Source organism: Crocodylus porosus, unplaced genomic scaffold, assembly GCF_001723895.1.
Source record: "Crocodylus porosus isolate Cpor-Errol unplaced genomic scaffold, CroPor_comp1, whole genome shotgun sequence".
Taxonomy (NCBI): domain Eukaryota; kingdom Metazoa; phylum Chordata; order Crocodylia; family Crocodylidae; genus Crocodylus; species Crocodylus porosus.
This window is the reverse complement of record NW_017728906.1, coordinates 15,105,697-15,129,363: the sequence shown is the minus strand read 5'-3', so window position 1 is coordinate 15,129,363 and position 23,667 is coordinate 15,105,697. Positions and strand designations below refer to the sequence as shown.

Below are 23,667 nucleotides of genomic sequence, written 5' to 3'. Positions count from 1 at the left end.
GACTAATGGACAAAACATATATAACATAGATATGTGCGTATACACACATATACATATATTATATATATATGTAAACATATAGCACAGATATATGCACATACATGTGTGTATAATATATTATACAGTATGCTGTATAACAAAAAATAAAAATATAAAGGAGAATTACCATTAATTGGTTTTGATCTTTGGTAATTTTTTATTCTTATCCCACATTTAATGAAAGCTAAAGGATAGTAATTTAGTAATTTTGTTAAAAGGCAAATTGTTTCTATTTAGCTTCTACTTACTTGGGAATGAGGTAGGCGTGAAGAAGTATGAGCTGGCAATGTAAATGTCCCACCCTCTTTTAACTTGGTATAATTTGTCTGTTTTTTCTGTACCCTCATGTAAAATTACTTAAAGTAACAAATAAAAATGGAGGAAAATTATTGGGAATATTGTAAAATAAGACATCTAACTTGACTGAAAAAATGTTTTATTTGGAAAAAAAATCTAATGTTTGAGAAAAATGCTTTTTAGTCAAATATTTACTAGAATAGGGACTGGACTATTGGTCAGTTATTTATGGGATACTGGGATGATAAAAAGAGGCCGGCAGCTAGATGGTCACAGTTTGATTTCATGTTTTGCTACATTTAAAGTATTACTCATTCACGTCCTGTCCTAATGGGTGCATAACAAATATATTAAATAATATTAAATATTTTTCAGGTGTTATGGTGATGGGTGCCTCTTATATATAGCTGTGTATATGTGTTCAAATGATCTAGGAGAACACTCCCAGGTTTGTTTTTCCAATAGAAAAATATACGCAGAGGGCACATCTACATGCTCAGTAGACTAAATGCTCAGTAGACTAATTCTACTGCACATTAGCACATCATGGCAAAAGCTGTGCTGTTAGGCTAATTAATGTGCAGTAGAATTAGTCTACTGTGCATTAGCATCACCAGAAAGGTGTGCGTCAGCACTACTACTCAGTAGCACCAGTTACGGTGCATTGAATTAGTACCTATTATTACAGGTACTAAACTTAATGCACAGTAATTACAGTGTATTAATGCATGTGTAGATGTGCCCAGAGACACATGAGCAGACATTTTAAGACTGGGCCCTTGAAGAGCGGAGAGCTTGCAATGATGTCACTGCACAGCTAGGGGGTCTTTTTGCACAAACATTATCAAGCTCTGCAGGCTCAGTCAGTCTACCTGCTGAGAGATGGCATCAGTGCACAGGGCTACCGTGATGGACTGATCAAGAATGCCTTTCAGGATGTGTCTCTCTGCAGCACAATGAAGGGATTGTGAAGGGGGCATTTCTACTCCCTGATTGCCTGGAGCAGAGGAGTCCAGGTCCAGTGACTCTTACAAAGGGAAGGGGGCAGGGCCAGGAGCAGAGTATCCTGGAGTGCTGTGGTTTCTCTTCTTAGTGTGTGTAGATAAAACAGGGGCCCTGAATTGAAGCGGTGTTTTTTTAAAACCACTGCTTCAATTTAGGGTCCTTTAAACCCCTGTGTCATTCACATACGCTGCTGACTTACCTGCCTCTCCAGCAGTGGGGAGGGGAGGGTTTGCTGCCAGCAGGCAGAGCAGTCCCTGGGCTGCAGCAGGGCTGGTGCTTCTCTCTGTGGCAGCAGTGGCACCCTCCCAGGCGGCACCCATCCACAGTCACCTGGCTTGGGTGGCTTTGGGGGGTACTACAGCTGTGGAAGAAAGCACTTGGTCCCCCTGCAGCTCAGGCTTGCAGGCAGGCCCCAGGATAAAGGTGGGGTAGGGAAATCAAGCTTCTTCCTCCTGTCTTCCTGGGCTGCTGCCATGGTGCCTGCAGGGCTTCCTGCAGAGCCCTTGACTTGCACAGAGCCTTGTGTTTGCCCCGTGGCTGTAAGGGCAGCAAACTAAAATTCCTCATAGGAATTTTAGTTTGCTGTGCCCCAAGTCCTTTAAGGCACGCTAGGCCACTGAAGTTGCTACAGAGGCTAGAATTAATGTGCAATACCCCACATTAATTAACCTCAACACCATTTAGACGGTGCAAAAGCAGTTAGCCCACTTTAAAGTGCCATGCACACATGTCCCTTGTTTCATCTACACACGGCCTTAGAAGGTAATGTGTACAAGCATTCTCTCTCCCAGGAGAAGCTCTCTCCCAGGAGAAAATATTATCTTGCTTGCCTGATAGGGTTCAAGTAAGAGAAAGCAAATTGGAAATAAGCAGTAAAAAGAAACCAGCCCAGTTAAATGGCTTCACAGAAGGTAGGGTAGGGTAATTTCTAATAGATTAACTCATTTGAAGAGGCATGAACTGTCGTAGGCTACAGCCTACTTCATCAGATACTATGAATGGGGTTATGGAGAGCAGGTTTCTTCTGGATATTTCATCACTGACCTCAGAGTAGTTGTTCTTAAACAGCAAAACATTAGAAACCAACTTGAGTATAAGATTGCAGAATAAGAAGTCATCCACAGACCAGATTGCTGAGTATGGTCTCAGCAGTGACTGATTTCTTATCTCATCACTACCAGGACTAATTTTTATAGCCCCAGTGTCCATCAGTGGGTTAGCTACTTTGTTTATCCCTTCTGATCTCTCCCCTCACCCCCTTTGCATTTAAATAACTTTATTTCTTTCTGTTTAGTACCTCTACTATCTGCAACTCAATTTATAGTATCAGGAAGTAAGCTGTAGTCTATGAAAGCTCATGCCTTTCCAAATGGGGTAGTCTATAAAGTACAGCCCTGGCCTACCTTCTAACTAGTGTTGCTAACCACTTTTCTGTTTGGCCATCGAGTGAGAATACTTACTTGAAATCAGCAAAGTTACCTATCAGTGTTTCCAAGGCTGTAAATGTAGGACTAAAGGTGATATAAACCTTCAAGATGCTGAATGTGTTGTGAGGGAGGTTGCAAGCTGGCTGACAAGGAAGACAGAATATGCCAGAAGCAGGACAATCTGCTTCTCATGCCAGAAATGAGCACTGGCTTGGCTAATGGGAAATTACCAATTTTTTGAAAGGTAAAATTAAAATGTAGGTAAGGAAAAATATGCATATAGAACTTTTTTTGTTCAATCCTTTTTGCCTGTTTTGCTTTGTACCTTTAGGTGAAAGAATAAATAATGCTTTGATCTGAAGATGCTATTTCTGTGTCACTTTAATCAGGGCTGTAACAAACTCCTACAGGAAAAGGGTGTACAGCTGCCAGATTCTTTTGGGCCTATCAGGTTAATGTGCTTGGAAAATGGGGGGACTTCAGACCAGAGATTCAACCTGAGAGTAGCTATACTGAAGAGAAAGGTACAAGACACTAGTCACCCAAGGTTGCATTTGAGAGGGACAAAAGGGATTTAAATTGTAATTTGCCCTGTAACCATGACAAGGATAAATTGTTCATCCTAGTATACTCTCTTTCTCTTTTCTGCATGATGAGTGCATTTGTTTGGGTTCCTTTTGTTATCTCAGTTTTATCTTTGTTGCAGGATGGAGGGAAAGTAAGTAGTCTTATTGAAACATTTTTATGAGATTATTGTCACCTGTTTACTGTCCCTGTTTAAGTAATTTTTCAAAGACATAAATCATTGTAATTTACTTTACCTGCAGCAGTTTTTTGCTGTACAGATTGCCTATTTGCTGCAGGATTCTGTCAGGTTTTTATGACACAAAGCATAGAAGTCTATGTTTTGTTGCTACCTCATTTTAACATATGTTAGCAATTTAATTCTTATACGTTCTGAAAACCTTTGGATATGGTGTGATAAATCTTTTCAACATGCCTCATGTCTTTTGAGAGAGTTGCAAGTTTTGAATATTAAAAGGAGTGATTTGTATTTTTTTAAAAAGAAAGAAATCAGGTACTTATTATTTTAAGGGGTATACATTTCACAGAGGGGTATAGATTCCACAGAGTTTTTGAGCCCCCTAATTATATCTGGGCAAAAAAATACACAATATTTCTTTCACAAAATAAGAACCATTCACCCAGCTTTTTACAGAAGGATTGAGCATATGGTTCTCAACATTTTTTGATTAAATGCCCCCAAACTGGCACCACAGCTCATTAAACTGTCGAGAATATCTGCAAACAAGAGCTTCTCTCCTGCTTTAAACTTTGATGTTAGTGGTTAATTGAAGTAAGAAAAAGCCTGACTCAGGATGTGGTTGACAAAGGTAAAGTTAATGAAGAATAGAAGTAACTATTCCACTGAGGTAACTGTAAAACCTGTATTGGAATTTCAACCAAAACATATATGGTGAGGAAGACATTGAAGGCTCTTTTCTTTGTTCACTGGAGACTTCTCAGTAGGGACTTCTTAGAATGCAAATGCAGGGCTATTTGAATGGTTTATAGTCATTATCCCACAGAAGAAATGTCAAAATATTAGAAACTAATTTACTTGCTTGTTAGCATTGCAGAAATCCATCTTATACCCTCCTTATTCTTATCCATATTAGCTTTCTGAGGGTGGATCCTACAAACATTTGTTACCAAACATTTGTTATTAGTATGAAAAGGACCCTACACAGTAGCATCTATTTGAAAACAGTATACTAAGATATAACAAAGCCCAGTCTGTATGCAACTCTCCTTTATGTGGAAGCCCAGAAAAGAGCAACAAACTTTAATAGAAACAAATAAGTACTCACGGATGAGAAGGATTTAAAATGATAATCTGTTCTGAACAATGCAATGAATCTCTATAGTATTATACACTTACAGTATACTGTAGTATTTTGATCAGCCTATACAGTATTACCAAAGAATATGCTCAGATGGCCGAGAATGCATGAACCAGTAATTTAAAGTTAGAAACAAATGAATAAAATAAGAACAAAAAAGCATTGTAAATCCAGTAACTTGAAGTTAGGTTCTACTGCATGAAGAAGGGAAGAAATAATCCCCAGTTCAGCATTATTTTGATGGTTGTGAAACCTAAAAAAATGTGTAAAGTTAAGCCTGCATCTGAATGCATTTATCAAGCTATATAACTGCCCATAGACTAATATTTTGTAAGGATCTACACCCAGGGTCACTTTAAATTATTATTTTGAATACATTTTATCCTTATTTTAGAAATTAATTACTGAGAAAATCCTTTTTCAACCTCCGTACTCTCTGTAGAACATCACTTAAATCTTGATGTTCCATTTAAATTTATCTATGAAGGAATTACAGTGTCTCTTGATTTTTATATTAACTTTTCATGCTGACTTGAAGTGAGTACTGTCTTTCATTTACACCAAGAACTTAGATCCTTCCCAGGTGTCAGTAAATGAAGGCCTAAGGGTCTTCCTTATTAGGACTAAACATAAATTACATCAAAGTGTAAGTCCACTTAGCAGTTCTTTAGAGAAATTACAGAGTTCAGGCCTTTTTAGTTACTAATTTGTTGCATGTGGGCTATTTTTAATTTACTTGTGATTAGTATCGCCAATGTCTCTCCGTTACTACAATTCTAAGAGTATCACTTTGGAGGTTTGCATGCTAAGCACAATTAGCACTAAAGAATATCATAGTTTTTATTCTGATATTGTCTCATATTTTAGCTGTCTTTTTGCAGCTATTCCTGGATTTTCTCTTAAAATAAAATACTTTTCTGAAAAAAGCTATAATCCTTTAATGTCTTCTGAATGCATGACTAACATTGTATCCTTACTGGAACTCATTTATGAAATAGTAGTCAAATGATAAATAGAAACTATAATTCATGAGTGGTTCTTCAAACATTATAAAAAAAAAGCTATATCAGAGAAGCCAGAACAGTGTTGAAATTCCAGAATTATAAGATTCCTTTGGACTCATTTATGGAGTTATCTGTATTTGATATAGTTGAGGTAAGGCATAGTTGAGGTAACTGGGATGAGTCTTCTTCCTATTTTTATAATTTATTTGCACCAAGAGAGATAATTTTGGGGACCAGGTGAATTACTTACCATTAATTGTCATTGTATTATAATCCAGGGTGTCAAACTTATTTGGCTCTGCAGGCCAAATGAGTAGTGAAGGGTCATTCCACAGGCCAGATGACTGGTGAGTGCCCTGCATGCTGAATTTGTCTCTTAGGCCTGACCCTTCTCTTTCCACTCCGCACCCCCCAATGCAAGATCCAGTGCATATGGTACTTGCTCCAGCCAAGCGGACTATGTCACATGGGGCAGCCATGTGGGGCCAATCTAGGTCCTGTGCTCCACATAGCATCCTCCCCAGAGCAGCTGAGGGGGCTGCATACAGCATAGGTCCCAGGCTGCCCAGAGTGGGCACCACAAGTGGTATGTGTCCTGGACTGGGTCAGGAGGAACAGGATGCAATGCATGTCCCGGACTGGACAGGGCAGGTATAGTGCAGGCCTCAGGTAGGCCAGAGTGGGCACTGTGTAGTACACATCGTGGGCCCTTTGCATGGGATTGGGGTGGCATGTGCCTCTTGCAGTGTGAGCAGCAAAAGAGCAAGCGTGTCTTGGTCTGGGATCCTAGTGAGCTGAAGAGCCCAGGAAGGGCAAGATCAGGGCCAGGGGCCCAAAAGCCAAAATCAGAGGCAGTGGACTTAGGCTGAGGAGTAACAGTCAGAGAATAGGAGCCAAAACTGGGAAAGAGGAAGCCCCAGCAAAGGTTTGAGGCCCAAGAGACCAAGTGTTATAGTGGGGTCAGGGAGCCCCTCCAAAGTGATCAAATACCATCTGTGAGGCATGGGCATATCTACTGGGGAGAACAGAGGCCATGAATTTAGCCCTTAGGTCAGTTAGGACCAAAGGGGTCTGAGCCACAAAGAAAGACTGAGTCAGAACCCCAAGTCAGTTGGGTCAAGTCAAGCCCACAGAGGAGTGGAAGACTGGAAAGAGCATCCAGAACTCACCAGCCTTTAGGGGCAGCCTCCTGTCTTTATTAATATTATCAAGGTATGGCAAAGTGAGGCATGCAGGTGGGACCCTGAGTGGCTGGAGTAACTGCAGGACAGAACTAAGGTAGCAATCAGGAGGTGGCCTGGCTGCTCTCGGGGCGTGTTGTGTGACATGTTCCACAGGCTTGATTCAACCCACAGGCCATATCTTTGATATACCTGCTATAAGTAATCATAAAGAATTGGCACAATGTTAAAGACTCTTTGTTCTGGTCAGTGCTAAGATTTATTCAGTTCTTTGCCACCCTGTTCAATCAAGCTGAATTTTGGGGTTGTACCCTATGGCCTTTTGTGAATGTAGTCATGTGTTACAAATAGTGTGCACCTGATACTGTAGAATATCAAACATACAAGCCCTAGAAATAGACATCATCTTCTCTCAAACTTGAGCTGGAAAGAGAAGGGTTTTTTTTCTATCAGAGCATTTTACAAGTTAAATTATAGCCACCTAGTCAATACAGAATTCTAATTCTTTACTCTTGGGTCTCCAATGAATTGTATAATCACCATTTATTAGGCATAACAAAATCATTTGAGTGAATTATGGCCAAGCATACTTTTAGTGGTTATTTGGTATCCTCGGGGCTTTCCTCCTAGTTTCAGTGAAGATTTCTACTTATATAAGTCATCAGTGTAAGAAGGATGCTTTAAAATGCATTTATTAAAGTAATAATGTACATTCTGGTTGAAACACTTCAGAGTTCTTACTCCTGGGAATACCAGCTCTCAGAAAATCAGTAAGTGGGGAGCAATGACAACTTTGATAGAAAAGTGGACTGCTCCACCTTTGTTAGTAAATTGAAGTAAATCAGGTCTCAGTGGTCTAAGCAGTGTGTGCACTTCCTTAATACATTCTGAAGCAGCTATTTCATTTAGCTGTATATGCCATTATATGAATTACCTATGTTATAGAGTTCCCAAAAATATGCCAAAAGTCACTGTTTTTAGTGTTCTAATTGACTTCCCTCCTCTGGTCTAAGCCTGTATTTGGTTCCTAGTGATGTAGAAGTCTTTTGTGCCCATTTGCACTCTGCTGTTCTCTTTGGTGTTGGTTTCATAAACAGAAGTCAGAATCTTGCATGATTTCTCAACTTCCTGATAGTGCTTAATTTGACATTCAGACAGGATGAAATAAATTTAATCTATTTAGGTTTCTTATCCTCTTTGTCAGGATAATCCCTTAACCTGCTATATTTCCATGATGAAACATTAAGGAAATACATATTTTTGATATTTTATTTTTAACCTCCTATTTTTTAAGAAACGGACATATATTTCTGGAGACTGACTTATTGTTTATCTTTTGTGTCAAAGGAAATTCCATGATTGTGGGTTGTTCCTGTTTGTTAGCATAGCGTATATAATTACAGATCTTCTGTAAAAAGAAAACAAAAACAACAAAACAAAACACTGAAATTCTTTATAAATCATGCTAATTAAATACTAATACGCATGGTTCAAGGGAAAACATTGCTGAACACAATGTTTCTTTTTATTTATACACTGATTCCAGTTTTTCTGTCTGACATATTCTGGTTTTTTTAATCCAACAGGCCAGAACCAGTATTGTGGACAAAGGATGGAGGAGAGCTACCAGATCCAGAACGAATGGTTGTCAATGGTAGGGATCTAAGCATTAGTTTCCTAAACAAAACGGACAATGGTACATATCGATGTGAAGCAACAAACCCTATTGGCCAAAACAGCACAGAGTATGTCCTGATTGTACATGGTGAGTACATCCCTTTAAATATTGTAAATGAGGAAATACCTTGTTGAAATAAAGTGTTCATATTGTTTCAACCGACTAATTGCAACTGTTTCAAAACAAATGGAAGAATGACAAGAAAAAAATTAAGGTATGATTGTGCTTTAGCCAGCATCAACTATCTACATATTTAGTTGTAGGAATCAGGTCTCCTTTCTTTTATGAGATGATTTCTGTGTTAATACATTTAGTAAGAAAATGTATCTAAATGTGTGGAGAACACCTTGTTAAGTAAGCAACTTAAAAAAGAAATGTATTTCACAGTATACTTGGAACTGGTTTGCACATAATTGCTTCAAGAGCACTCTGTTCAGATGTAACTGTTTAGAGAAGGATTGTAAGTCATATATTAAGCAAAATGTAAACATCCGAGATAGAAATGCTGTTTCTTTCTATTTCTGTTCTGTCCATTCTATTCAAGAGGGAATCAGGCCATACATTAAAATCATGTCTAGGATCCTTATTTCATAGTACTTTTAGTTATAAAATGGAAAAATTCTCACTGATTTAGGATTGTTTTGATTAATCTGTTTTGATGCATTGTTTGAAGAATAAGGCACTTGTGATGAACCTTGAATAGCTTGATGCAACAAAAGTACAGTAGAAGCTGTAATGGCACCTGCTAGAGAGGGGTAGATGACTTCTACAGCTTAGAACTGAAAACAGGTCTTCAGAGAGAAGGATAAGTGCATTAGTTATGTTGCATCACCTACTGCAATATCTTTTTACCTAGCACTTAAAATATTGCAGATTTTTCAGAACTACCAAAAAATAAAATAAAAATGCCAATGTGGGTCCTGTAGTCACTGAAATGAAAAATAACTGGCCCATTTTTTTATGTAATTCACATAGAACAAATGGATGAGTTTCTCTGGTGTTTGCAAGCTAGCCAACAGCATCATTCACTAAGGATTCAAGTTACCTTTGGGTGGCAGTTTAATGTGTTTTTAATAAATATTTCTCTAAGCTTTTTGTGATTAGTCAGTTTTGGCTCTGTTGTTGAACTGCAATTTGTCAAAAGCACCATTTAGATTAATGCTGTTCATGCTGCTGAAGTTCATCATTACTTTATTTAAGATTAGTGACACAAGTAATGATGGGCTCTTTGGAACACTAAGTCTTTCCTACTCAATGTGGTCTCTCTCATATGCACCAAAACTATTTCCTTTTAAAAGCTAGAGGCAATGTTTTATTAGTTGCTGACTGCATTGACAAAATCACTGATGTCTCCCTTTGATGGAGTAAGTGTTCCCACAAATAGCAAATGCTGATATGTAAGTGGCCTGTGTATTTTGTCAGAGGTTTTTTGTGATAATTTGTGATAGCGTGACCCTTTTTATCTCTTTTATCATGATGGCTTGTATGTTAGCCATAACTGTACAATATACCCATATCAGAGAATGTTTCATAAGCTGCCTTGTGTCTTTCACTTTCAGTCAGTTTAACCCTATTGATCTGATTACCTTGAAACAGCTTGATGGCAATCTGTGGCAACATATTAGGCATGTTATCTAGTTTAACTTCAACACTACCAACATTTTATGTTACAAATGTAGGGGCCTCCCCTCCCCACTGTGTATTCCTACACATCTAGAATTAGAACCACAGGCATTTGACACATACTCTTTATATTTAAGTTACATGGCAAGTTAAATGATAGAACTTATAGTATTGCTCAATATATATGTGGTTGCATACTGGATTCATAAAGGGTGCACCTGTATAAGAAAGGGAAATTGGGTGTAGTATAATAGTTAATGCAGATCAGCTTGGACAACTTCCTGTCACTCTTTTCGATCGTTGCATAGCATCCAGTAGTTCACGAAGAACTTTTCAGTCTGAAAAATTTTGAAATATAGTCAGATTATTTTATAGTCAGGTTCCATCTCTCAGTAAAGGATTTATTTTTATTTCCCTAAATATATTTGTAACACTCTCTGCTGTCCCTTCTCATTTATTCTGGTGGTTCATGTAATAACAGGGGGTGGAGGTAATCATTCCTCCCTCCCTTCTTCTCTCCCTCTCTTCCCCCCCACCCTTACTTCAGTTATATTTGACTTAAAATGATATAACCAAACATTCTGGCCTCTCTCTTTTTATTCCTTATGTGCACTGGTTTAACACGAGACCAACCAAAGTCACACTGAGGAAGAGTTTTGGGGGGAGGTAGAGAATCTGCATTAGGAAACCCTCGTGGAGATTTTCCTATACCGTATTATCTGGTAAAGGATGTAAAGAAAGAGTAAACTTAACGTTGGAAAATCACAAAGAGTGAAGTAGAGATTCTCGCTCCACAATCACTCCCCACTCCAGTTCCTGTCAGTGTGACTCTACAGGAGCCAACCTACCATTAATTTTGCCAAGTACCTCTAGAATCACAGGAGGTTGGGAGGATTGTGTTGCTCATCAATAAAAGGTAGCACAACTATTAAAACTATGTATTATCTTTTCTAGGTAAGCTTTGTAGGGCTGTTCATCATATCTATCAACCTTCTGATTCTTCTAGTCTATATACCTACCCCAGCATGACTCTGTTTGATTGGAGAAGGATTCCACTAAGGCAAGATGGTCAAATGGTGCCATTCAGTCACCAGAGGCCCTTTACATAATCTCCTCTGCCCAAAGAAGTGGGGCATGGGGAGCATGATTTAGCTCATAATATTTTATAATTCATTTTAATTTTTATCCATACTGGATTATTTTTCTCTTTATTCATCCCATTTTTTTCTTTTAATGCAATTTCTTGTGTCTCTGTTCTATTATCAAACCCCTAAGAGTCACTCATCCTCTTTGTATTCTTTTTTCTGTGAACTCCCCTCTCAGAGGGACTCTATCTACTAATTCCCTCTATTTCCAAAGTTATCTTCATAACTCAGAGGAGATTTAGGCAGCTTTAGCACAGGGAAAGCTTGCCTAAAATAAAAATGTGTAGTTTATCATAATTGGAGATTAAGGGTAAGCAAAGTATTTATACATATTAATTGTACAAACAAAGCAAGGAGCATGTGCTGCTTTTAATTGGGCCAACCTAGACATAACATTTTATAGAAAACTGATAATTTGTTCCCACTGTAAATCAAGATAAAGTAATACAGTGTTGATGTTTGTTGATGATAGTGGAAATAAATATAGCTATAACCAAATGAATGGCAATCTGTCTAATAATATAAAGAAGCCTATGTTTTCAGTGTAATTAAAGGAAGTTGACTTTTAACAAAAATCAATTTATTTTAAGTTAAAGGAATGTATTTATTTTCAGTTAAAGGAATCTACTATTAAATGTGTCCATGGTATTTTGCTGAATCAGTTCAGCTAATATTTTATATTTCTTAGTTTTTATTATGAATAATAAACATCAAGAAAGAAGTGTACCAGGAAAGTGTGCACAAAATCAATATTTTGTAGAAGTATTTGTAGATTGCACTACAAAGAGAAGTTATATTGTGAAAATATGTCTGGATGCCAGTACAAAGAGAAGTTATTCTGTCCATGCATACATGTATCTTATTCAGTAATGAAGGTACAAATTCCAATATCTGTAGCTGTCATTTCTGTATTTTAACTGGCTGCCTTGATGCACATTCTAGTTATATGTATTATTATAAATCTTGGTGATGGGCTCCCGGGCAGAACAATTTGTGTTTTCCCTGTCCTTTATTAAAATTTTTGTTCACATATGTCCAAACACCAGCCATTAGTCATCAGTGTGCAGAACAAATTGTCAAAAACATATGTTCTACTTGGGAACCTAAAGTAAAGATTCATTGATTTATATGAAGTTGAAAAATGGATTGTTCTGTCCTAATCAAGCTGAAGACACGGCTGTCACATATGGAAAAATCAGTTCATCACTTCTTGCTGCAACGGCACCATTACTGAACATTCAGTTTGTTCTTAAGTTCAGTGAGTGACAGAAGTTCAGGTTAATAGGAGAGCACCTCTCTAATGTAGAGCAACACAATTTGGACAAAGATCAATTTTAAAGTGCTATCTTAAAATAACTGATCAGATGGAATATCAGATGACATGCTGAAGCCATACATTAAATTCACTGAAACAATGACTGTGTCAGGTATCATTGATGGTACAAGAGCTTGTCCCAGTCATTTGAGAGCTTTCATCTGATGAACATATTCTTTTGATTCACATCACTCCTCAGAACCCTGTACATTTTCCTGGGGCAGACTATTTCATCCTAGCAATCACAGAAGTCTATAACCCAAGACCTTTCATTAACATGTAAAAATATATCTTCTTAATTTTGCTGCTTAAGCAGTCTACCTTCACTGTTTTTTGCCACATCCTTGGCAATTTCATTGTTCTTCTTTCTGTGCAAATTTGCATTTTGATGCCTGCCTTTCTTTCCTCAGCATAATATTTGCCATTGATTCAGTTATATACCAAAGCCAATCACACTTCCTGCTCAAATGTTTGTAAATTCTGCTCCTGCTCTCCTTTGATAAAATCTTGGCTTACCCCATGGTTATTTTTTTCATTTTGTATTATCATAAGTCCTTTCTCTCTGCCCTCTCTAGTTAAAGTTCAATTATTGTCATGCTGTTCCAAACAAATTTACCCTTACCTCAGATTCATGGGTTTGCATATCAGGTCCAAAATTCTCATCCTCACCTTTAAGACATTTCACAATTTTGCATCTGTACCCTCCTGCTCTTCTTTCAGGCCCTTCTCCACTTATGACTTTTCTCACCTTGTGTATTTATAAGTCTTACATATAAATCAACCTACCCAAGGTTAGCTTGATCTAAATGCCTGCTTGTGCTGATATTTGCAGGGCTTAAGTCAGTCAAAAATTGGCACACCAAATGTAAGCCATTTCACCTCAGGAGATGAAATAATTTAGATCAAGACAGGGTTAACCTGATTTAGCAAAATCCTATACATGTTTGCTGCAAAGCCTCAGGGCTGGGAAAGACTACCCACTTGCATTGACCCCAAGGCTATGCTGTTCCTACCCCTGGCACTGACTGGGCTACTTTTAGCCCCCTGCCCCACTTTCCACCTCCCCCCACCAACCAGACAATCCCTCCCAGAGGACCACTAACCCCCACCCAGGCAGACCCACCACCTCCTCCCAAATTCGCCAGCCCCCCTCTTGTGGACCCTATCACTCACCTTGAGTTACTTACCCTGAGCTGCTTGCATCGCTCCTGGCAGTGGCAAGCAGTTGTGCATGCTACCCCATTCTAGGTTTAGGCAGCTTGAAGTGAGTTGCCTAACCTTGATTGGGTATTGTGGATGTTTGTACAAACCCCTTGTTTTCTTCTCTACTTCAGTGATTCACTTGAGATTCTTAGCCATTATTATATACTCTATATGGAGCAGCCTCATTATTTAAGTGCATTAAGCATCTTCACTTTTCAAGTTCCCCTAAAAATTACTAGTAATTTATTTTATTCCATCTGCTGCTGGTTTCTACTCCAGAACCCTCCACACTTTCTCTAATACCTAGTTTTATCTTTTTGCATTAGTAAAAATTCTGAACCTGCCAGATACATACAGAACCAAGCAAACTACATTATCTTCATTTAATGTAATCTCCTTTTCCCTTGTCTGTTGTTGTGCCTGTGGCCATTCCTCATGTTATCATATTTAATTTGAGTTGTGAAGCCCTTGTAGGAGAGCTTCTGCATTTTCAAGCTTCTGTAACAATACTGTGCACACATACTGTGCTGGAAACTTAATCATGATTTTAACAGTCATTTCAAATAGGGTCAATAATATATTTTTTCCTTCTTTGATAACTGGCTTTATCAAAGGGAAATAGACCCACTCTGCTTCCCCTACTCCTTTCACTCTGCCCTCTAATTAATCTTGTGGACGGCTTTTGAGCATCTTTATTCTGTGAACATCTTTCAAAAAGGTAAATAGACAAAATATCCACTGCAAAGTAAAGAGAAAAGAAAGACAGCCATAGGGAACCATGGCTCTGCAGTAATGTTGTTGCCCTTGATTGGTGTTCTCATCTTTCAGTGAGAGTTTCCAGACGTTAAGCTAGCTGGGCAAATTCTAAAGCCGCCTACTTTTACAGTTACTGAGATAAAACATCTCATTTATGGACATGACTAAGTGAAGAGAGCTTCATTGCCTCTGGGAAAATCTTATCCTTTTGACTGAGCACATGCTTGAGCTTCTGAAAAGTTCTCTGAAAAGAAAGCTAGAATTAAATAGAACACTAGCATTTTGGAATATTAGTACCTTTTCTATAGTTAAAGAGCCTCAAAAGACAGAGTTTGTCGGGATATATATATATGTATATGTGTATGTATATATATGCGTGTGTGTGTATATGTATATATAAACAATTATGTATTTGTATTTAAAAAGACAAGATGCTTTATGAAACAAATTATTTCTCCAGTTTTGACACCTGAAACTCGCACTACTGTCCAAAAGGTGTATTTGGTTAGTTAGTACTTAGTAGACTAAATGATATAATAGACTGCTGACTGAAGCTTAGAGACTGAAGCTTTCTTAATTTAAAAAATAAATAAATAAAGGCTCCAGGTAACCTCTCCTCAAACTTTGGGAGAACTGCAGAAATGTAAGGGTGGGGGGGAGAATTTGGGGGAAACACACAGTTCTTTTGTCCTTTCCTACGCCCATCTCTCCACACTCAGTTTCTCTCCCATCATAAACATAAACAGGCACATGTAGAATATGTAGGAAAACATTTCTTCGCATCCTCTGGCAGTTCTAGCAGAAGGTTTACCTTCAATCATATCTGAAGAGGTGTACAAGAACAGAGATTCAGCCCTGAAGACCTGCAGGGCTAAGTACAGATATTCAGAAAGCCTGAGGTGGAACTCATTCAGTCTACCCAGGTTTCTCTAAGCTGAATAGATTGAATTGAGAGTGAACACATGTTCAGGCTTGAGCGGGAGGGCAGGGGCATGCAGATACTTGCAGCGGCCAGGCCAGAAGGCAGAGGGTGCTCTGACATGCCTCCCAGGGGGACCTTTTTCTCCAGCCCTGGTCATCCTCTCCCCCACCAGTGGGGGAGGATGAGGGAGTGCAGGCTTCCCCCCAGTTGTGCTTGATCAGGTGTGGGGGGCTGGGGCTGGGCACATGGGGTAGGGCCTCTTGGTCTCTACCCCCTCTGCTTCCAGTGCTAAGTGCCTGTGCTGACAGTCCTGGCAGAGCTCTCATCCCATCTCCTGCCTCTCTTCATAAGCTGAGCAGGACAGCTGTGGGGGGTGGGGAGGAGCAGAGCCCCCGCTCTGTGGGCCTGGCCCCAGCACCCCCAGATGCAAGCAAACACAGCTGGGGGGAGCCTGCACACTCTCACTCTCCCCCCTGCCCTGCTGAGCTCAGCTGACACAAGCAGGCAGGAGGAGGACTGAGAGCCATGCCAGCTGTCAGCTAAGCTGGGCAGCATCAGGAGGTGGGGAGCAGAGGCCCCCACACCATGGTTCAGCCCTGCCCCCCTCCCCAGTCTCAAGCAAGCACAACTGAGGGGGCCACATGGTGGGGGGCCTTAATTCCCCCAGCCCCCTCCCCCTGCACTTCAACTGACAGGCACAGGCAGCACACAGGGCTGAGGAGCAGAGGCTTTTCTGTTCCAGCAATGTGACAGCCCAGGGGGTGGGACAGACAGCATGGGCATGCAAAGGAATATGGGATGTTGGAGAACAGCAAGGTAACTTGAGTTGGGAGGGATGTTGGACAGAAGTTCAATAGACTGGTTTAACCTAAATCAGTTAGGTCTGATACTGCATCCATCCAGGTGTATTTTAAACTGGTTTTGATAATTTTGAAACAGGTGTACGGGCACTGAATTTCTGTTCTGTTACAGGTTTAAATTGGTTTTTGATCACTTAAATCTGTTTTTGTGTAATGTCTGTCCCTAGCCCATTAGTGCAGCAGAAAGAGGAAACTAACTTTCCAGCTTTATGCGAGTATTATTAAAAAAAAAAAGACTGAAATTAACACATGCCCTTTTTTTACACATTTTCTCTTAGTTTTCTCTTTTGTTCTGTCTGTCCTTTTGTCTGGCAAGAGAATTATGGTAGAATTGTTTACTTAATTTTATGGATGACCTGCTTCCTGTAGTAATAGTAGTACTATCATAATGCTATCATCATTATATTTCCTTTTGTTATGAAATCTAATTATGGAATTCTTTTTTTTTTGTTGGAAAATACCAACACAGCAGTTGACAGTAAAGTTGCATAACTTTACAGTTACAGCTGAACTATTTAAAAAAAGAAAATAATCTCAAACTGACCTGAAATGATTATTTAAAAAAATAAATATTGGCAAACTGACAGGTCAACCAAAAGAATTTCAGAATTCAATCACAAAAACATTCTTATAATTTTAATTAAAGCAAATTTTGAAAGAAAGAATTTTGAATTAAAAAAATCAAAACATTTTCATTTTTGCAGCATTGTAAAAAAAATGCATAACTTTTTCAGAATACCCTTCCGCCCCACCCCCATCAAAGCAATTAGCAAAAGGAAGTGCTAAAGCATGGCACAGTATGGACAATTACTGCACTATGTGAATGGTGCACACTTAGATTTCCCCATTATGTTGCCATAGCAGTACACGATATCCAGTGACACTGCTGGTGATCACATGTAGATCTATGTGATCCACCAGATCACCGTAACACGCTGTACGGTGATGTAGCACGTCACTATGTCACCATATGGTGACGTGTATATGTCCTCATTATGTAAATTTATGAATTATTTCTGCCAACTGAACTGTCCTTTTTTGATGGAACGGTACTTTTTGATGGCAAAAAATGATGAAAACTTTTACATGGCTTTCATTTTCAAATGTGGATATCCTCAAATTCTATGATATAACCTGCAAATATAACCCATATCCAATTGCATATGTAAATTAGCTGTTATTAATTCATGTAAATCTAGAATTTTCTTATGTTTTTAATAGCATATGATATTTGAAAATATTTAATTTATTGCACAGATGTGTAATTTGTCAATTAAGAATGCAGTATGTAGCAGCTCTTCTTTTGAGCATAATGTGTAATTCTTTAAGGAGGAGCAGAATACATGCTGGCTTTGAATATGAAAGTGCCTTCTTCATTTCTAGTGTTACTGAATGTATACAGCTGGAATTTGGGGCGTGTGTGTATATCCGAAATGATTATGCAGTTAAGTGCATTTTGAAGTGAATGCATTGCAGCTACTCTGCGTGTAATCCATTTTTTAAACATAGGAGTACAACCACTTTATTGTACTTCCTGATGATTTATCTGAAGTGGAATTCTCATTATGTTGCGTATTGTTCTAAATTGAAGTTTTAACTTTTTGAATATGCACCCAGAACAGAGTTTAGGTTATGGGGTAAAAACTTTAAAAGCCTGAAAGCAATACTTGTATGAGGAATAAGCAAGAAAATGAGTACTTGAAACCTTAAATTGAAACCAGGCCCTTGTACAGAACATCTTTTAAGGTTAAGTCCAGAGGTGTAACTGGCTAGTGCTGTCCCCTGGGCAGTGCAAAGCTGTGGCTCTGGCAGCTGGATGGTGCAGCAGCAGTAGCAGAACACAGGGCTGGAGAAGCAACCAAAGGTTTTCTGTTGCTGAGATGTCATCTCCTTTTTTTTTGCTGCCAATATGCATGTCAAGCACCCAAACAGAAAATGGTTTTCCTCAACAGAAAAAGGAAGTGACATCTCCTCCAGAAGCAGAAACTCCATTTTCTAATGTGGCCCTCACTCACACTGCTGAGCTACTGCTGCAGCTGCACTGTTCTCCCTGCTGCAGGAAAACACAAGATGTAAGGGACAGAGGTTGATGGAGGATGGGAGGGTGAAGCACCTGCCCCCTTGGCTTCCTTCTAGCGCCATCCCCCTTAAGAAGTGTGTGGGCCTTATGGCCTGTGTACTCACCCATCCTTACACTACTGGTTGATTCTGAAAATGATCCAGTTGGGGTACTCGGACAAAGTGTCCACTATCTTATCCTCTAAAAAGGATTGTATACCCAAATGTATGGGAGAATATGGATCAAATTCAAGCATAGGAATGTCTGATAGTCTTTGATTGGCAGTACGTTTCTGGAGTTCATTCAGGTTGATAAAAATGTTATTCTCAGTGGCTCAGTAAAAGTATCAATGTGGTCCCTAAAAATGTGATGTGCTCTGAATCATATTCCCATTCTTGCCGAGGGCTGGATAGTAAAGTTAGTCCAACCTAACTCATGGCTGAGTTTCACCCCTTCAGAAGCAAGATTGTGACTAGACTGTGACTCGGAAACAGTTTCTTCTGTGTTCTGGAGGGCACCACAATTTGTGCAAGCCCTTTTGCTATTGGTGCAAGATTTACTCAAAGGGTCTGTCTACTCCCACAAGGTGGGAAATAATAGACCCTCAGCTCTTTTATTCTCATACAAGCTCTGATTAGATGGATACACAGTAGGCAGCCCCTGCTGTTTAAAACAGGGTACTTTGCTACTATTGGGAAAACAGCATTTTTGGTTCACTACCAATGAAAAAATTCAAAACATTTTTGCTTTGGGTCAAATTGAGAACATTGTTGTTTTTTTTAATTTGCAAACTGGAAAGTCAAAAATGTTGCAGAATAAATGACATATTCTGTTTCATTTTGACCATTTTCAATTTGATAATTTTTATGTTTTTATATATTTTTTTAATGAAATTAAATGACATTTTTAAATGAAAAGCCATTTAAAGGAAAAGAGAACAAAGAAAAGTTGTTGGATAAAAGGTCAAATATTTTCACCTGCTTTCATTGTATTTTCATCGTGTCACTCCCCAGTGCAGGCTTACAGTGGTATTCATGACTGAACCCACACAGAAGTGCCCCTTGCAGCTATGAAAAAGTATGAATCCCAACCTGTAATCATAAAATGTTCCTCTAAGTATTAATGATTAAACCCTTGAATCACTCAAAATTCAACTCCTTCTCTAACTGCCAGTAAAGTCACTTTTTAATATTATTACCTGTGATAGCCATTCTGAATTAGGAGCTCATTTGTATTTCTGTGTAGTATTTCATAGTGCTCTGACTTTGCCACTGTCAGCCCATTGCCACCAACACCTTGGCTGCTGTTGATGCCCTGTGTACCACCGCTGCCCAGGGCACAAATCTTCCCACCTACGCTTCTGACTATATCCAAACCCCTTTTAAAAGCTGTATGGTTAAGAGGATAGTAACCATACATCTTTTGAAAGCCAGTCTGAGAAAATGTGCAAGACAAATATGTGGACTACTTTTAAAAGCCATGCCAATCCTGACCAGACTGATCTCATACCATATCATTTGTAACAAGGCTGCTACTTACTGTTCTAGGCTACTAGGAATTTGTCTTCTGTTTGGAAGGCTTATGGCATGAGGGAATTTATCTTCTTTTGCTCTTTTCTTTTCCCTGCTTCATATTCTTATCTATTTTTCCCTTTACCTTCCTTAAGCTGGCAACATTCACAACAATTCACAGGGGAGTAGGGAAAATATCTGAAAGTTAGCTGGGAAGAAAGCTTGATTGACAGCTGTATACTGCCTTCATCTATCACTGGCAGGAACTACAATTTCTTTTTAGAAGGTTGCCTGATATATTACTTTTTGTAGAAAAATTATCAGATAGAACCAAATTTCTCTTCTTACAGGAACTGCAGAATGCTGTCATCAAACCATGTTATGTAATTAGTTTGCTAGTGAAGAAATCTAAAGTCAATCTAAAGTGTTGGTTCCTTTTAATAAAATTGTGGCCTTTATTTTGAACTCTAGCCTAGCTTTGTGTCATATTTTGAACCCATCCTATACAACAGATTTTGTACATAATCTGAATGGTGAAAAGAGCAACCATGAAACAGTCCATTAGAGTAGATTTTGTAACATGTATTAATTTGCACAAATAAAACTCTAAGGGAAGGTAAAATAAATCTATAACAGAGTCTTCAGCAATAGAAATGCAGAATCTTCAGCAATTGTGTTCTGCTGAATTGCTCCAGTTCACTCTTGTTCTCCCTCCTGTTTTACTTAAAAAAAAGAAAAAAGTCCCAGTTGTTTCTAATTAATTGTAGGATCATAGGGCTGGAAAGGACTTCATTGCCGCATTCAGATGAGCATGGACATTTGCTTCCCTGAGGACAAGAGCAGTGGCACACTTTGTGGTACTGCTACTTGTCCCCAGGGAAAGCCCATGCCATGTGCCCTCTGGCACATGGCAGGTTACTCTGGGTGGGGTAGGGGAGACTGGGGCCAGCAACCATGCTGGCCCCAGCAGCCTTACCTGGGGTCCTTGGGTTTGGGAAAGCTGCAGCCATGGCACTCCTGCAGCTTGGAGCCTGGCTGGTGGCCAGAGCATGGTTCTAGTGGACCAGGCTCCAATTCTGGGCAGCCTGCAGTGCAGCCACATGCCACTCCACCTTTTTTCATGCAGGTTTTTTGGCCCCAAGATTTTCTGGTGTCAAAACCTCCACCCCATGCTACAAAGTAGCAGTGCAGGAAATGCCTGAATGCATGGCTGCAGGCGGGTTTACAGCACCACATACTGCATGGCCACACTCATCTGGATGTGGCCCAGGAGGTTGTCTAGTTGAGCCCCCTGCTCAAGGAAAGATCATTCCTGACTAACCTATTCCAGTCAAGTGTCTGTCTAATCTGTTGTTGAAAATTTCCAGAGATTCCATGAGCTTTCTAGGTAGCCTGTTCTGATGTTTAACCACCCTTATAGTTAGACAATTCTACTTAGGCTCCCATCTAAATTTCCTCTCCTGCAGTTTGAAGCCATTGTTCCTAGTTTGCACCCCTTCAGCCACAGAGAAAAATCTGTCCCTAGGGCTGTGTGTAGACAAAATGAGGGGCACGCGCACACTTTAAAGTGGGTTAAATGCTTTTGCACTGCTTTAATGGTGTTGGTGTTAGCATGCGTTGGTGGTGTATTGTGCAGTAATTCCAGCTGCTGTAGCAAATTCGGCAGTGTAAAGTGCCCTAAATGACTTAGAGCACAGCTAACTAAAACTCCTCTTTTTTGCAACAAGAATACACTGTTGTTTCAGTTTAAGATTCAATTTAATTCCCAAATCCTTCCCTGCAGTATTGCAGTCCTCGTTTCATCAACACATGCCCTAACGTTTTAATTAATGACTTGGAGAATGGGATTAAATGAACACTAAAGTGATTTTGTGGATGACATCAAGTTGGGTGAAGTTGCAAAAACTCTGGAAATTAGGCCTAGAATCCAGAATGTTCTGGAGAAATTAGAGAAATGGTCCGCATTTAATCCACATGAAAATCAACAAGAACAAGTGTATAGTCCCAACTAAGGAGGCACCAGTCACCTATGGACTACTTTCATCTAGTCTATATTTCCTCAGCTTATTAATGAGAAGGCTGTGGTAAAGACAAGTCGTATCATATCCACTGCTATCCCTCCATCCATAGACCCTGTCACCTTATCATAGAAACACATCAAGTAGGTTAGGCATGACTTGCTCTTGATAAATGTATGCTGGCTGTTCCTGGCCATGTTGGTCTCTTCTAGATGCTTCAAAATAGCTTCCTTCCAGACCTGATCCATAATCATTCTAGATATCAAGGTCAGACTGACTGGTCTATAATTCCCTGGGTCCTCCTTATTCCTTTTCTTAGGCATTATGTTTTCCAGTCCTCCAGGACCTTACCTGATTTGTATGAGTTCTCAAAGATGAAACTACCATACCCAGTTCCTTCAGTACTTTAACAGATATCCCATCCTACCTTTTAAATTGAAAGTCTCTAGTTTCTCTAAATAACCTGAAACAGTTCTTCCACTACTTTAGGCTTGTTGCCTTCTTTCTTAGCTTTGCTGTCAACTTCATATGTCATCTGGAAGCTGACTTTAGGGGTATGGTTGATGTAAAAATGGCATTAAATACTTCAGCCTTCTCTGCATCCCCAGTAACCAATTTGCTTCTGCATCCAGTTAAGGGACTTGCACTTTTGTTGGTCTTCCTACTTTTGACATACATCTAGAATCCCTTATTATTGTCTTTAATATCCCCTGACAGTTGCATCTCAAATCATGCTGTGGCCTTCCTGATTTTTCTCCCTGGAAGGCTGTGTGGTAATCTTATGCTTTTCCCCTAGGATTATCACCAATGTATCCCTTTTTGTAGCATTTCTACCTGAGTTTCTACTGACTGACCAATGTTTAGCCAGTCTTCTGTTGTCCTTCCCACTCTTCTATCACTTTAAAGATAGTTTGCTCCTGTACCTTTAATACTCCTTAAAGTACAGTGAGCACTCCTGGAGTACCTTTCTTTTCAGACTCGCTTTGCAGAAATTCTGTGCCCAGTTGCCTGAATTTGTTACAGTCTGCTTTCCTGAAGTCTAGGATCTTCTTTCCACTGCTCTCCTTCCTTCCTTTCCTTAGGATCTTGAAGTCTGTCATTTAATGGTTTGTTGTCATCTGAGTTATCTTCATATTCTCAACCAGTCCCTTCCTGTTTGTAAGCAGCAAGTTGGGAAGGGCTTCCCCTATAATTAGCCTCTATGCCATTTATACCAAAATGTTATCCCCAAAGGACTCCAAGAACTTGGTAGACTTCCTGTGCACCCAAGTGTTTCCCTCCTGAAACATTTCATGGTAAGTGAAGTCCCCATGAGAACTATGCCCTGTGATTTGGAAACTTCTTTGTCTGCCTCTTTCTCATTGTTTGGTGGCTTATAGCAGAGACCCATGGTGACATTCCCCCATTGTTCTCCTCTCTGACCTTTACACAGAAGCTTTCAACAGCCCTATCTTCTCCCTTCATGCTGCACCTCAAAACAATTCTACATGTCCTTTGTATGTATGACAACACCCCCTCCTTTTTCTCCTTCCTATCCTTCCTGTGCAATTTATATTGATTCTTAACAGTACTCCATTCTTATGAACTACCTCATCACATCTCTGTTATCCCAGTGACATCATCATTTCATAATTACAATGCATCATTATAGTAAATTACAGGATGCCTATACATTCTGCTACCTTGTGTTTCTCAGGGAGGTTAGAAATAGTAGCCACAA

At 39.3% G+C, this 23,667-nt stretch overlaps 1 protein-coding gene across 2 annotated transcripts in view; it reads left to right on the top strand.

Annotated features, from left to right (window-relative positions):
* CADM2 (cell adhesion molecule 2) overlaps nucleotides 1-23,667 on the top strand; it is a 339,304-nt gene that overhangs the window by 221,006 nt on the left and 94,631 nt on the right. For both annotated transcript variants that reach the window (XM_019528734.1, XM_019528733.1), the window contains exon 7: nucleotides 8,444-8,622. In XM_019528734.1, coding sequence (XP_019384279.1) covers nucleotides 8,444-8,622 — 179 coding nt within the window. The remainder of the gene's footprint in view (nucleotides 1-8,443; nucleotides 8,623-23,667) is intronic.